The following is a 15,695-nucleotide window of genomic DNA, read 5'->3' on the forward strand; positions in this document are numbered from 1 at the left end:
ATCCAGTTTAGAGCAGCTGCCACAGTGGGGTATGAGGACCTTTTGTGTCCCCACCATAGTGTGTATGGTCCCTGCACATGATGTTCGATGCCCATCATGTACAGCCTGTACTCAGCTGGTCCTGCCCCACTCACCTCTAACCCATTGTCTCTTCCCTTCTTTCTTGTAGAGTCGTAGGGCACACAACATTGACCTGAAGGGGACAGTTGTGATCTTTGATGAAGCCCACAATGTGGTGAGTCCCCCTGACCTATGTGCTAAGTGCTTCCTATCTCTTCTAGCATACCAGACCTTTCTGGAGGAACTCTATTCAGAGCCCAGGAACCTGGCTATTCTTAACAGATGCTTCAGCCTGGCCAAAAATAGGCCAACTGGGCCTCAGATGTGCCCTCAGGCACAGAGTCCACATATAAGCCCTTCACTGCAGCTCTGCTCTTCTGGCTGGGTGGTGGGATCAGCGTGGTCCCACCATCTCCTGCATTCTTCTCTGTCCTTTCTACAGAGTCTCTTCCCTTTAGGCTACTTGGCCTGATCCTTAGGAAGTTTCTGTGGAGAGCTATTCATCTTTGGGGGCATCACAGAAGGAGTGGTTCCTAGAGGTCCTCTCTTGGTTTCTTTTGTCCCTCATCACCAGCATGCTCCCACACCAGCCCCATTCCTGCCCCTAGGGTCACAGCTCAGGACTGGGTGGAATGACCTCAGAGGATGGGCTCATGGAGCAGCCATGTGGCTGCTGCAGAGCCTAGGGTGAGCTTGATGGAGTGCCACAGCTTCCCCTGGAACGGCCTTACTCCATACTTGGATCCAGGTAGTTGGTTGCTGTGGGAAGTTGACAGTGAGCTCACACATGGTGTCTTAAGGCTTTTGAAGCTGAAAATGTAGATTTTTAAATTTCCAGATACAAAAACTTTTATTTATTTGTTTGCAAGTAGAGAGAAAAGAGAGAGAGAAAGAGAGAGATTGGGCATGCCAGGTCCTCTAGCATCTGCAAGCAAACTCCAGATGCATGGGCCATTTGTGCATCTGGCTTTTTGTGGGTACCAGGGAATCTAATCTGGGTCATTAGGCTTTGCAGGTAAGTACCTTAACCACTAAGCTATCTCCAACCCTGAAAGTGAAGATTTTAATGGGAAAAGCAACCAGTTATTATTTTATTTGTTTGGTTTTTCAAGGTAGGTTCTTACTCTAGCCCAGGCTGACCTGAAATTCACTATGTAGTCTCAGGCTGCCCTTGAACTCACAGCAATCCTGCCTCTGCCTCCCGAGTACTGGGATTAAAGGCGTGCACCACCACGCCAGGCTTAGAACATTTTTATTTATTAGAGAGAGAGAGAGAGGGAGAGAGAGAGAGGGAGGGAGGGAGGGAGAGAAAGAAAGAAAGAAAGAAAGAAAGAAAGAAAGAAAGAAAGAAAGAAAGAAGAAAGAATAGGTGTTCTGAGGCTTCCTGCCTCTGCAAACAAACTCCAGACGCCTGCCACTTTGTGCATCTGGCTTTACTTGGGCACTGGGTAATTGAACCTGGGCTGCCAGGCTTTGCAAACAAGTACCTTTAACCACTGAGTCATCTCCCCAGCCTCAAAATAGTTATTCTAAAGCATTGGTGTGGGCAGACAGGGTTATTTTTCAACCAGCTTGTGACTTGACTTTTAAAGACCAGAAGCTAGGGCTCTAGGGTCTTGACTGTCAGCTTCTAATCCCCATTTCTGCTTTCTGGAGCCCCCATCCTAACCCTGTTCTGCTTTGACATGGGTGTTTCTGTGTTTTTAGGAGAAGATATGTGAGGAGTCTGCCTCCTTTGACTTAACCCCTCGTGACATGGCTTCAGGACTAGAGGCTATCGATCATGTTTTAGAGGAGCAAACCCGGGTGGCCCAGCAAAGTGAACTCTACCTGGAGTTCAGTGTACACACTCCCAACTCAGGTAAGTCTGCAGCCAAGAGCTGGAAGGTAGAGTCTAGGCCTGCTGGAGGCCAAAGCTTCTGCAAGCTACACCCTACACTGAGGCAGTATGTACTCTTCCTGGAACCTTCTGTTCAGATGGCATTTTAGAGTATGTTTCAAGGTCCTTTCCACAGACCAGCGAGGGCTGACATCATCTGATAGTTCTAGTGTCTTGTGTTCAGATGGCATTTTAGAATATGTTTCAAGGTCCTTCCCATACACCAGAGAGGGTTGACATCATCTGATAGTTCCAGTGTTTTCTGAAGTCCTTATGTTCTTTTCCATCTGACATTGACTTGCTCTCTACTGTGTAAGATTAAAAAACTAAATATTTTTACAGTGATGGCATTCTTTAGTGACATGTGAATCTACTGCCACACATACCTTGCTATTCCCAATTCTTTCCAGTGTTTTAATCTTGTATTTATATAATTTTAACCTCAGGGCCCACAAACACACAGCATATTCATATATGTATATAGTTTCTGTCAGTGGCAGACTACGAGCCCATGATTGCTTGAGCAAGACCACTTTGAATAGAGAGCACTGTGCAAGTACCTTCTAGTGTTCTGCTGCATTGCTTTCTCAGAGGTAGGGTAGATATGAAGAACCTTACCTCAGTTGCTTTTATAGGTCACTTGTGTGAAGTTTGTCTGGGAAAGTACAGGTCCTAGGTAGCTTCAGCTTTCCTTTGTCTCCCTTTTTGAAAATTTATTTTTAATTTTTATTTATTTTATTTTTAAAGATTTATTTATTTTATTAATTAAAAAAAATTATTTTTTGGTTTTTCGAGGTAAGGTTTCACTCTAGGATGACCTGGAATTTACTCTGTATTCTCAGAGTGGCCTTGAATTCATGGGAATCCTTCTACCCCTCCCTCCGAGTGCTGGGATTAAAGGTGTGTGCCACCAGGCCCAGCTTTAAGATTTATTTTTATTTATTATTTGGAGACAGAGGGGTGTGATGGAGAGAGAGAGAGAGAATGGGTGCACCAGGGCCTCTAGCCACTGCAAACGAACTCCAGACACATGCACTACCATGTGCATCTGGCTTATGTGGGACCTGGAGAATTGAACCTGGGTCGTTAGGCTTTCCAGGCAAACACCTTAACCACTAAGCCATCTCTCCAACCCTAATAGATATATGTATTTTTTTCAGATTTTTTTATTAACAATTTCCATGATTATAAAAAATATCACATGGTAATGTCCTCCCTCCTCCCACTTTCCCCTTTGAAACTCCATTCTCCATCATATTCTCTCCCCCTCTCAATCAGTCTCTTTTATTTTGATGTCATGATCTTTTCCTCCTATTATAATGGTCTTTTGTAGGTAGTGTCAGGCACTTTGAGGACATGGATATGCAGGCCATTTTGTGTCTGGGGGGAAGCACTTTGTAAGGAGTCCTACCCTTCCTTAGGCTTTTACATTCTTTCTGCCACCTCTTCCACAATAGACCCTGAGCCATGGAAGGTGTGATAGAGATATTGCAGTGCTGAGCACTCCTGTCACTTCTTTCCAACACCATAATGCCTTCTGAATCATCCCTAGGTGACTGCCATCTGAAAAGAAAAGATTCTCTACCAAAAGTGAGAGAAGCATTAATATAAGGGTATGAACATTAAGAGAAGTACTTACTGGGTAGTTTGATAAGCATAGTATAGACATTTAGCCAGACATCGGCAGATGTTACACCCCTAGGGCTCATGACAACCCCTGTTTTAAGTTTCAAGTATCAAGGATGTATTCCATCCCATGGAGAGGGCCTCCAGTCCAGTTAGAGAGCAGATGGTTTCCACCATGACAGACGTGCCACTATTGCACCCATTGGCTCATTTGGCCTAGCTGGCCAAATATAAGGCTTGCAGTGTCCACTGTTGGGTATCTTCATTGGTGATTTCTCTCTCTCCCATTGAACTGCATGCAGAATGGCTTCTTCCAGCTTTCTGTCAGCTGGTCTACATGGAGGAGGTTATCAGCTCAGTTCCAGCAGGATTTCTCAGTAGCCTTGCAGCCCAAGTATGTGGAGTCTTCAGCAAAAGGGTCTTGCCATCTATTCCTGGTGGGAATCTAAGGGCCTCAGCAATAGCCTAAAATGTTTTAGGGGCATCAGGGACCTCTCTGGCCAACAACTCACTGGAAGGTATCCCATTCTGGCACTGAAAATTTTCTAGTAACAATCTGCAGCTCCTGAGTGTTCCATTGTCCAAAAAAGTAGCATTCCATATGATTTATTTATATCCTCTTAGATTTTGATTAGCCCTCCTTCTACCTTTCCTTTACTCAGTTTCTTCCCCTGACTTCATTTGGGCCTTTTCACCCACATTAAACTATTCTACTTACATATATACAATACCATCCTATTAAGGACACCTCTCCCTTCCTTTCGCTTCCCTTTATATCTCTTTTCTAGCTTACTGGCCTTGGCTACTGAGTTTTCTTCCTACTCACACGAAGTCCAATCATCTGTAGCTAGGATACACATATGAGAGAGAACATGGGATGCTTGGCTTTCTGGGCCTGGGTTACCTCACTTAGTATAATCCTTTCCAGATCTATCCATTTTCCTGCAAATTTCATAACTTCATTTTTCTTTACCGCTGAGTAGAACTCCATTGTATAAATGTGCCATATGTTCATTATCCACTCATCAGTTGAGGGACATCTAGGCTGGTTCCATTTCCCAGCTATTATGAATTGAGCGGCATTAAACATGTTTGAGCATGTATCTCTAAGGTAATGAGATGAGTCTTTAGGATATATACCTAATAGCTAGATCATATGGTAGATCTATTTTTAGCTGTCTTAGGAACCTCCACACTGATTTCCACAATGGCTGGACCAGATTGCATTCCCACCAACAGTGTAGAAGGGTTCCTCTTTTTCCACATCCTTGCCAGCATTTATGGTCATTTGTTTTCATGATGGTAGCCAATCTGACAGGAGTGGGATGGAATCTCAATGTAGTTTTAATCTGCATTTCCTTGAAGACTAGGGATGTAGAACATGTTTTTTTTTTTTTCGAGGTAGGGTCTCACTGTAGTCCAGGCTAATCTGAAATTCACTGTGTGGTCTCAGGGTGGCCTCAAACTCATGGCGATCCACCTACCTCTGCCTCCCAAATGCTGGGATTAAAGGCGTGCACCACCACGCCTGGCCCATAGCCCATTTTTTAATTGGCTTGTTTGATTTCTTATTTTTTAATTTTTTGAGTTCTTTGTATATCCTAGATACTAATCCTCTTATCAGATGTATAGCTGGCAAAGATTTTTTTCCCATTCTGTAGGTTGCGTCTTTGCTTTTTTCACAGTATCCTTTGCCGTACAAAATCTCTGTAGTTTCATGAGATCCCAGTGGTTAATCTGTGGTTTTATTGCTTGAGCAATTGGCGTTATATTCAAAAAGTCTTTGCCAAGACCAATATGTTGTAGAGTTTTCTCTACCAGTTTCAGAGTTTCATGTCTGATATTAAGGTCTTTAATCCATTTCGACTTAATTCTTGTGCATGGAGAGAGAAAAGAATCTATTTTCATCCTTCTAAAGATACACATCTAGTTTTCCCAGCACCATTTGCTGAAAAGGCTGTCTTTTCTCCAATGGGTATTTTTGACATTTTTATCGAATATCAGGTGGCTTTAGTTACCTGGACTTACATCTCCGTCCTCTATTCTGTTCCATTGATCTACATGTCTGCTTAGTGCCAGTACCATGCTATTTTTGTTACTGTGGCTCTGTAGTATAGGTTAAAATCAGGTATGGTGATATCACCAGCCTTATTTTTCTTGCTCAGTATTGTTTTAGATATTCAAGATTTTTTGTGATTCCAGATGAAGTTTTGGATTGTTTTCTATTTTCGTGAAAAATGCTGTTGGAATTTTGATGGGGATTACATTAAATGTTTAGATTGCTTTTGGTAAGATTGCCATTTTCACAATATTGATTCTTCCCATCCAGGAACAAGGGATGTTTTTCTATTTCCTAGTGTCTTCTACAATTTCTCGCTTGAGTGTTTTAAAGTATTCATTGTAGAGATCCTTTACTTCCTTGGCTAAGTTTATTCCAAGGTGCTTTATTTTCTTTGATGCAATGTGAATGGGAGTGATTCTCTGATTTCATCCTCTGTGTGTGTGTTGTTAGCATGTAGGAAGGCTACTGATTTCGGTATATTTATTTTGTATCCTGCTATATGGCTATAGGTGTTTTTCAGCTCTAACAGTTTGCTGGTAGAGTCTTTAGGGTCCTTTATGTATAGAATCATGTCATCTGCAAATAATGATAATTTGATCTCTTTATTTCCAATTTGTATCCCTTTTATGTATGTCTCTTGCCTTATTGCTATGGCTAAGACTTCTAGTACTATATTAAATAAAAGTGGAGACAGTGGACACCCTTGTCTTGTTCTGATTTTAGTGGAAAAGCTTCCAGTTTGTCCCCATTTAGTAATATGTTGGCTGTAGGTTTGTCATAAATAGCCTTTATTATATTGAGATGTTCCTTCTATTCCCAGTGTCTGTAGGACTTTTATCATGAAGAGATGTTGGATTTTGTCAAATGCTTTCTCTACATCTAATGAGATGATCATGTGATTTTTGTCCTTCAATCTATTTATATAATGTATTACATTTACTGATTTGCATATGCTGAACCATCCCTGCATCTCTGGGATAAAGCCTACTTAGTCGGGATAAATGATCTTTCTGGTGTATACTTGTATTCTGTTTGCCAATATTTTGTTGAGAATTTTTGCATCTGTATTCATGAGGGAGATTGGTCTGTAATTTTTGTTGTTGTTGTTGTTCTGTCTTTGCCTGGTTTTGGTATCAGGGTGATGCTGGCTTTGTAAAAGGAGTTTGGTAGGTTTCCTTCTTTTTCTATTTTATGGAAAAAGCTTAAGAAGCAATAGTGTTAGTTCTTCTTTGAAGGTCTGGTAAAATTCACCAGTGAATCCATCTGGGCCTGGACTTTTTTTAGTTGGGAGATTTTTGATAATTACTTGGATCTCCATACTTGTTATAGGTCTATTTAAGTGATTAATCTCATCTTGATTTGATTTAGGTAGGTCATATAAATCAAGGAAATCATCCATTTCTTTCAGATTTTCATACTTAGTGGAGTATATGTTTTTATAGTACATCTCTATGATTTGTTGAACTTCTCTGGTATCTGTTGTGATGTTGACTTTTGCATCTCCAATTTTATTAATTTGTGTCTCTTTTGGTCAGATTTTCTAAGGGTTTATCAATCTTGTTTATCCTTTCAAAGAACCAACTCTTTGTTTCATTGATTCTTTGGATTTTTTTTTTTTTTTTTTTTTGGTTTCTATTTCATTAACTTATGCCCTAATCTTTATTATTTCTTTCCATCTACTGATTTTCATTTTGCCTTGCTCTTCTTTTTCCAAGGCTTTAAGGTGAGGCATTAGGTAGTTTACTTGAGACTTTTCTTTTTTTTTTTTTTTTTTGTTTTTCAAGGTAGGGTCTCACTCTAGCCCAGGCTGACCTGGAATTCACTATGGTGTCTCAGGGTTGTCTTGAACTCATGGCAACCCTCCTACCTCTGCCTCCCAAGTGCTGGGATTAAAGGCGTGCGCCACCACACCTGGCTAATTTCTTAATATAGGCACTTGAAGCTATAAATTTCCCTCTTATGACTGCCTTCATTGTGTCCCAAAGGTTTTGGTATGTTATGTTCTCATCATCATGTGACTCTGAATTTTCTTATTTCCTTCTTGATTTCTTCATTGACCCATTCATCATTTAGTAGTGTATTGTTTAGTTTCCATGATTTTGTGTGTCCTTTATAACTCTTCTTGCTATTTATAGTTTGATTCCATTGTGGTCAGATAGAATTCAAGGAATTATTTCAATTTTCTTGTGTTTGTTAAGATTTGTGTTGTGTCCTAATATATGGTCTATTTTAGAAACTGTTCCATGTGCTGCTGAATGTATATTCTACAGCAGTTGGATAAAATGTCCTGTATATATTTGTTAAACCCATTTTTTATTCTATGACCTCATTTAATCCTGATGCCTCTCTGTTTACTTTTTGCTGGGATGACCTGTCAATTGATGAGAGTGGGGTTTTGAAGTCACCCATTACAACTGTGTGGTGTTATCTGTCACCTTAGTTCTAATAGCGTTTGTTTGATGAAGTTCGGAGCCCTCATGTTAGGTACATATATGTTTAGGATTCTAATGTCCTCCTGTTCGAGTGTGCCTTTAATCAATATAAAGTGATCTTCCGTGTCTGTCCTAACTAATGTTGGACTGGAGTCTACCTTGTCAGACATTAGGATAGCGACCCCTGCTTGTTTTCTAGGCCCATTTGCTTGAGACACCGTTTCCTAACCTTTCACCCTAAGATTTTTTCCATCCTTTGTTGAAGGGTGAGTTTCTTGGAGGCAAGAAATTGAAGGATCCTGCTTTTTAACCCAGTCTGCAAACCTATGTCTTTTGGTTGCGGCACTGAGGTCGTGGATATTAAGAGATATTTTTGAAAGGTGTATATTCATTTTTGCCATTTTTTTTTTTTTTTTTTGTAGTTCTTCTGGTTTTACCTTTGCCCTGTTGTGTTAAGTAGTATTTGAGTATTGTTTGGTTTTTCTAGGTTCCTTATATGTGTGCTTTTCTTTCTTTTCAGCATGGAGGATTCTTTCAAGCATTTTCTGTAGAGCTGGTTTTGTCTTCAAATATTCTTTAACCTGCTTTTTTTGTAGAATGTCTTTATTTCTCCATCTATTTGAATGGATAGTTTTGCAGGATAAAGTAGACAGTTGTTATCTTTCAGAACTTAAAATACATCACTCCAAGCCCTTCTGGCTTTAAAGTTTTTGTTGAGTAATTTGCTGTGATCCTGATGGGCTTGCCTTTGTAGGTAACTTGATTTTTGTCTCTAACTGCTTTCAATATTTTTTCTTTGGTTTGTTTGGTAATTTAATTTAATATGGCAAGGAGAGATTCTTTCCAGGTTTTGTCTGGTTGGTGTTCTAAAGGATTCCTATATCTGCATTGGCACCTCTTTACCAATTTCACAGAAGTTTTTTTCTATGATTTTGTTGAAAACACCTACTATGCCTTTGGAGTGAAATTCTTCTCTTTCTACTATACCCTGACTTCTTATGTTTGATCTTTTCATAGTGTCCTGAATATCTTGAAATTTCCATTCATACTTTCTTATTAGTTTGTCTTTCTCTTTGTTGGACTGTATTAGATCTGCCACCTGGTCTTCTAGTTTAGATATTCTGTCCTCTCCTTCACCCATTTACTGGGGAGATTTTCTATAGAGTTTACTATTTCATTAACTGTGTTCTTCATTGCTAGTAATTCTGACTGGTTTTTAGTTATTATTTCTATTTCCTTATTTATGTCTTGTATTGGCCTCTTTATGTCATTAAATTGGTTTCCTGTGTTGTCTTTGATTTGTTTGATTTCCTCTTTCATTCCTTTGATTTCTTCTTTGCCTTCTTTGAGCATATTTATCATCATTCTTTTGAAATCTTTCTCAGGCATTTCCTCTAATTCATTCTCACCAGAGGTCATTTCTAATGCATTAATACTTTTTGGTGGGTTTATATTGTCTTGATTTTTGGTGTTTCTTGTGTTATATTGTATATATTTTTCCATCTTCTTTTAATTTAATGCTTGGATTTTCTAGTTAGTTGCAGTATTGTTAGATGAATCAATCAATCTGATGTTATATATCTTCAGGGTAGGAGCTTAAGGTGGTAGATGTGGCCTTAAGACTTTCAGAATATCTACAAAAGTGACCCTAGGTGTTGAGTTTGCCTGCTATGAGAGTATTCAACTAGTCTGAGTCAAACAATATACAGGCAGATTCTAAAATTTAACTAAACTATGTACACATTCAATGAAAAACAGCACAGAGTATTTATGCAAGAGTGGGTATTATGACAACCAGATCCTCTAACAAAGTCACTGTCCTTTAGGGTGTGTGTTGTACCACACCCTTAATCCTGTCCACTAGGAAGTTAAAATTTCTGGTCTGTTGAGGGTTCCAAGTCAGCTTGTGACCAAATGAGACCCTTCCCTATGTACAGTAGAAGAGGAAGCAAAGCCACTATAAATCAAGAAGCAACAAATAACAAGCCCAAAATATAGCTTATTTAAGAATGGCAAATCCGACCTTCCATCAGATTTAACATAAACTTTATCCTGATACAGAAGGTGCAAGTAGCACCTCCGGTTCAGGCCTATATACCAGTTTTATTTGGTGGGTACTGACCTGGTGTAATCCCAGTTACCTTTTGGGATGACTTTGGTCTCAGTTGCTGTGTTCCTGCTTGGGTCTCTCTTTGGTGCACTGTGAGCTCAAGTAGGCTGGCTGGTTCATTGGATTGCTGCTCTGGTCGCTGGTGCTGTGAGCACCCTTCCCCTGGTCTCTGGTGCTTGCTGGCACTTGCACTGGCAGTGAGGGAGAGGAGGCTGTGGATGGTGGTTCTAGTTCTCCCTTTGGTCCATGTGATCCTCTACCTCATGATCTGCTCCTCTGTTGTTGTTTGGTGCAGTTCTCTCTTCACGTTTCTTGAGTTTGTGAGGAGCTCAGGTGTGAGTGGAAAATCCCTTCACCTGGCTTTTCCTGCTGCTCAAGCCAAGCCTTGCCACTGTGGCCCCATGGACCTGGTACCGCCACTGCTGGAGGCGCTTCTGCCTGCCTGTGTGGGCTCTGGATCTCTACTACTTCTCTGCTGCCATTGGTAATTTCTTATATACCTCACTTTTTAGTCGAAGAGTGTATTTTGCTGGGTTTTTTGCTTTTGTTTTGTTTTTTCTCTCCTAGGTTGCTTTGGCATGGTTCCTAAACCTCCATCTTAACCGGAAGTCCCCCTAATTTATATATATATATATATATATTTATATATATATTTATATATATTATTTATATATATATATTTTTTGGGGGGGTTTTTCGAGGTAGGGTCTCACTCTGGTCCAGGCTGACCTGGAATTAACTCTGTAGTCTCAGGGTGGCCTTGAACTCATGGCGATCCTCCTACCTCTGCCTCCTGAGTGCTGGGATTAAAGGCGTGCGCTACCATGCCCGGCTAATTTATATGTTTTGTTGATAACTTCCATAATTATAGACAATAAACCATGGTAAACCTCCCCAACTTTCCCCTTTACAACTCTACTCTTCATCAGATATCTTCCCCCTCTCAACCAGTCTCTCTTATTTTGATGTCATTATCTTTTCCTCCTACTATAATGGTCTTATGCAGGTAGTATCAGATACTATGAGGTTTTAAATATCCAGGCCATTTTGTGTCTGGATTGTAAGAAGTCCTACCCTTCTTTTGGCTCTTACATTCTTTCCACCACCTCTTCCACAATGGATTCTGAGCTTTGGAAGGTGTGATAGAGATGTTTCAGTGCTGTCTGTCTCCCCCCCCCCTTTTTTTTAACTTTTAAAAAATATATATTATTTGTTTTTTTGTTTTTTTTGTTTTTTTTTGAGAGAGAGAGAAATGGGCATGCCAAGGCCTCTAGTCATTGCAGACGAACTCTAGGTATATGTGCCACCTTGTATATCTGGCTTGCATGGGTCCTGGAGATTTGAACCAGGATCCTGTAGCTTTGCAGGCAAGTGCCTTAACTGCTAAGGCTTCTTTCCAGCCCTGTCTCCCTTTTTTTTTGTTGTTTTTGTTTTTCGAGGTAGGGTCTTGCTCTAGCTCAGGCTGACCTGGAATTCACTATGTAGTCTCAGGGTGGCCTTGAACTCATGGCGATCCTCCTACCTCTGCCTCCTGAGTGCTGGAATTAAAGGTGTGCTCCACCACGCCTGGCTCCCTGTCTCTATTTTTGAGATGGAATCTTGCTAGGTAGCTCAGGCTGGCCTAGGAATTGTGATCCTCCTGTCTCTGCCTCCTGAATGTGGAATTATCGGCACGTGGCACCCTGAACATCTTCCTTGTCTATGTTTTTACGTCCATTTTTCTCCTCTTCTGTGTGTGTGTGGTATACCCACATTGTGTGCCCCGTGTGGCACCCCCTGCACTCACCTGTGGTTGCCAACATAAGACATTGAGTGTCTCACTCCATTACTCTTCTGCCTGTTCTTATTTGAGCCAGAATCTCTTACTGATCTCAGAGCTTGCTGTTCACAAGTCCAGGAATTCATGTGTCTCTGCTGTCCTCTGAGACTGGGGCCCTGCCACACTGTTTATGTGCGTCCTGGGAATCAACTTGAGCAGTCTCAGTTTCATGCTTGTATAGGAAGTGCTCTTAACTGCTGAGTCATTTTCTCCAGCACCACCTCCAGGTTTTAATAGTGAGAAAAGTTTTGATTACCATTTTCCTCAACATTTTACTTGTTAAGTACTACCTAGATAGTTGTTTGAGAGTTGATAATCCACCTGTGGTAAGTGAAGTCTGCTTCTCAAAGGCAAACATTTGTTTACATATTTTTTTTCTTTTCATTTCTCAAGATAGGCTCTTGCTCTAGCCTAGGCTGACCTGGAATTCACTTTGTAGTCTCAGGGTGGCTTTGAATTCTCATGGTGATCCTTCTACCTCTGTCTCCTGAGTGCTGGGATTAAAGGCACATACCACCGTAGCTAGCTCATGTTTTTTTTTTTTTTCTTTCCTTTCTTCCTTTCTTCCTTCCTTCTTTCCTTCCTTCCTTCCCTCCCTCTCTCCCTCCCTCTCTCCTTTCTTTCTTTCCTTTTCCTTCCCTTTCCTCCCCTCCCCTTCCGTTCCCTTCCGTTCCCTCCCCTTCCGTTCCCTTCCGTTCCCTTCCCTTCCGTTCCCTTCCCTTCCCTTCCCTTCCCTTCCCTTCCCTTCCCTTCCCTTCCCTTCCCTTCCCTTCCCTCCCCTTCCCTTCCCTTCCCTCCCCTCCCCTCCCCTCCCCTCCCCTCCCCTCCCCTCCCCTCCCCTCCCCCCCCCTCCCCTCCCCTCCCCTCCCCCCCCCTCCCCTCCCCTCCCCTCCCCTCCCCTCCCCTCCCCTCCCCTCCCCTCCCCTCCCGTTCCCTCCCCTCCCCTCCCGTTCCCTCCCGTTCCCTTCCCTTCCCTTCCCTTCCCTTCCCTTCCCTTCCCTTCCCTTCCCTTCCCTTCCCTTCCCTTCCCTTCCCTTCCCTTCTTTTGAGGTAAAGCCTCACTGTAATGCAGGCTGACCTGAAACTCAGTCTGTAGTTGCAGGCTGGCCTTGAACTCACAGTGATCCTCCTGAATGCTAGGATTAAAGGTATACATCACCATGCCCGACATCACTTGTTCTTTTTGTATTTTATTTGCACCCTGTTTTTCTTTGGTCATGTTTGGATTTTTGTTTATTTGTTTGTTGTGTTGTTGTCATTATTTTTGGTTTTGCAAGGTAGGGTTTCTGTCTAGTCCAGGTTGACCTGGAATTCACCAAGTCGTCTCAGAGTGGTCTTGAACTTGCAGTGATTCTCTTACCTCTGCCTCCTGAGTGCTGGAATTAAAGGCATACGCCACCTCACCTCACCTGTTACTTTTTTTTTGGTGGGGGGTTGCTGGTTTGTTTGTTTTTTTTTTTTTTTTTTGAGGTAGAGTCTCACTCTATCCCAGTCTGACTTGGAATTAATTCACTGTGTAGTCTCAGGTGGCCTCGAACTTACAGTGATCCTCCTACCATGTGTCCCAAGTGCTGGGATTAAAGTGTGTGCCACCACACCCAGCTTTTCTTTTTTTTAAAATATACTTTAATTATTTATTTGAGAGAGAGAGAGAGAGAGAGAATGGGTGTGCCACGGCCTCCAGCCACTTCACATCCCTGTGCCCCCTTGTGCATCTGGTTTACGTAAATCCTGGGGAATCGAACCTCGGTCATTTGGCTTTGTAGGCAAGTGCCTTAACTGCTAAGCCAAAACATCCCAGTTCGACTTTCCAGGGCTCATTTAAGCCAGATGCACAAGGGGGCATATGCATCTGGAGTTCATTTGCAGTGGCTGGAGGCCCTGGCACGCCCATTCTCTCTCTCTCTCTCTTTCTCTCTTTCTATCTCTCAAGTAAATAAATAAGTAAAGTATATTTAAAAAAAACTCACATTCCAAAAGTCAAAATCATACATTGCATCTCTTGTTAGTTTCTCTCTTTTTTTTTTTTGCCTGTTTCCCTCCCTTCTTTCCTCTCATTCTTTCTTTTTTTCCTTCTTTTAGAGCATTTAACCACTGAGTCAACTCCCCAGCTCAGTTTTATTTATTTGTTTGAGAAAGAGAGAGAATGGGTGTGCCAGGGCCTTTAGCCACTCCAGACACATGTGCCACCTTGTGCATCTGGCTTTATGTGGGTACTGGGGAATTAAAACCAGGTCTTTAGGCTTTGAGCCATCTTTCCAGCCTCGTTCCTCAATTCTGTCTGTCTCAAGCTAAGAGATTGTGTTAGATTCCTCCAGAGAACTAGATCCAATAGAACATATAGTTTTGTCTGTCTGTTTTTTGAGGCAAGGTTTTACTGAAGCCCAGGCTGACCAGGAATTCACTATGCAGTCTCAGAATGGCCTTGAACTCTTGGTGATCATCCTTCCTCTACCTCTCGAGTGCTGGTATTAAAGGCATGTGTCACCACGTCCGGCTTTGAAATAACCTTCTTTATGGCACCCTCTATTATGTTCATACTGACATACTAGATTGGCCATCACAACAATCCTGCTATATTGTGTCTACATTTTCTGTGCACAACTACACTTGTTTTTAGATACAGCTAGCCTTCCTTGACTGTGGAGTCAACTTACTGTGGGTAGAAATCTTCAGAAGAAGATTGGTCTATACTCAACATACACAGACTTTTGTCATTATTCCCTAAACCTCTACTCACGTAGCATTTATATTGTTTTAGATATTGTAAGTCATCTAAAGATTATTTAAAGCACATGGGAGAATATGTATAGGCGTCAGTATCTAAGGACACTCGGATCCTGACCCTGCAATACTAAGGGATGACTACATTTGTTTAGTTTTTGTTTTGTCCTACTGTAAGGAGCCTCCCTTATTTTACCAGCAGATGGCACTGGTGTATGGTTGTTAATCTCCAGCCGGGGGTGGGGGGAGGATTGTTTGAGTTTGTTAAATAGTAACAGGTGACCTCCTGTGTGTATTTTCATCTTTTTTTTTTTTTTTTTTTTTTTTTTTTTTTTGGTTTTTTGAGGTAGGGTCTCACTCTGGTCCAGGCTGACCTGGAATTAACTCTGTAGTCTCAGGGTGGCCTTGAACTCACGGTGATCCTCCTACCTCTGCCTCCCGAGTGCTGGGATTAAAGGCGTGCGCCACCACGCCTGGCCTTATTTTCATCTTTTTGGATGCCCTCAGTGTTAATTCTAGGAAATGGACTGCTGATTGCAAGGTGGCTATACTTGTAGCATTGCTGAGTTAACAGCTCCAAACTTGCTTCTCACAGATGCACTGGTGTCAGTATGCCTCCTGTTTCCAATAAGTACCTACCACAATGGCCTCACCAAAGAACATGACTTCCACGTTTTAAAATTTTTTGCCAGTCTCATTGAAAGAAGTGGTTCTTGGTGTAATCCTGCTTTGCTTTCTCTTTTTCCCCCAGGGTATGCAAATAAATAAATATTTATATTTTATTGATTTATTTATTTGAGAGAGAGGCGGAGAGCATGAGAGAGAGAATAGGCATGCCAGGTCCTCTCGCCACTGTAAACCAACTACAGACACATGTGCTACCTTGTGCATCTGGCTTACTTTGGTAATGGGGAATTGAACCTGGGTCCTTAGGCTTCACAGGCAAGTGCCATAACCACTAAGCAATCTCTCCAGCCCCCAAA

At 41.7% G+C, this 15,695-nt stretch overlaps 1 protein-coding gene across 6 annotated transcripts in view; it reads left to right on the forward strand.

The window, feature by feature from the left end:
• Rtel1 (regulator of telomere elongation helicase 1) overlaps positions 1-15,695 on the forward strand; it is a 56,387-nt gene that overhangs the window by 14,960 nt on the left and 25,732 nt on the right. For all 6 annotated transcript variants that reach the window (XM_045156341.1, XM_045156342.1, XM_045156346.1 and 3 more), the window contains exons 9-10: positions 170-235; positions 1,768-1,921. In XM_045156341.1, the coding sequence (XP_045012276.1) occupies positions 170-235; positions 1,768-1,921 (220 nt within the window). The remainder of the gene's footprint in view (positions 1-169; positions 236-1,767; positions 1,922-15,695) is intronic.

The sequence above is a fragment of the Jaculus jaculus genome, chromosome 8 (assembly GCF_020740685.1).
Source record: "Jaculus jaculus isolate mJacJac1 chromosome 8, mJacJac1.mat.Y.cur, whole genome shotgun sequence".
Classification (NCBI taxonomy): domain Eukaryota; kingdom Metazoa; phylum Chordata; class Mammalia; order Rodentia; family Dipodidae; genus Jaculus; species Jaculus jaculus.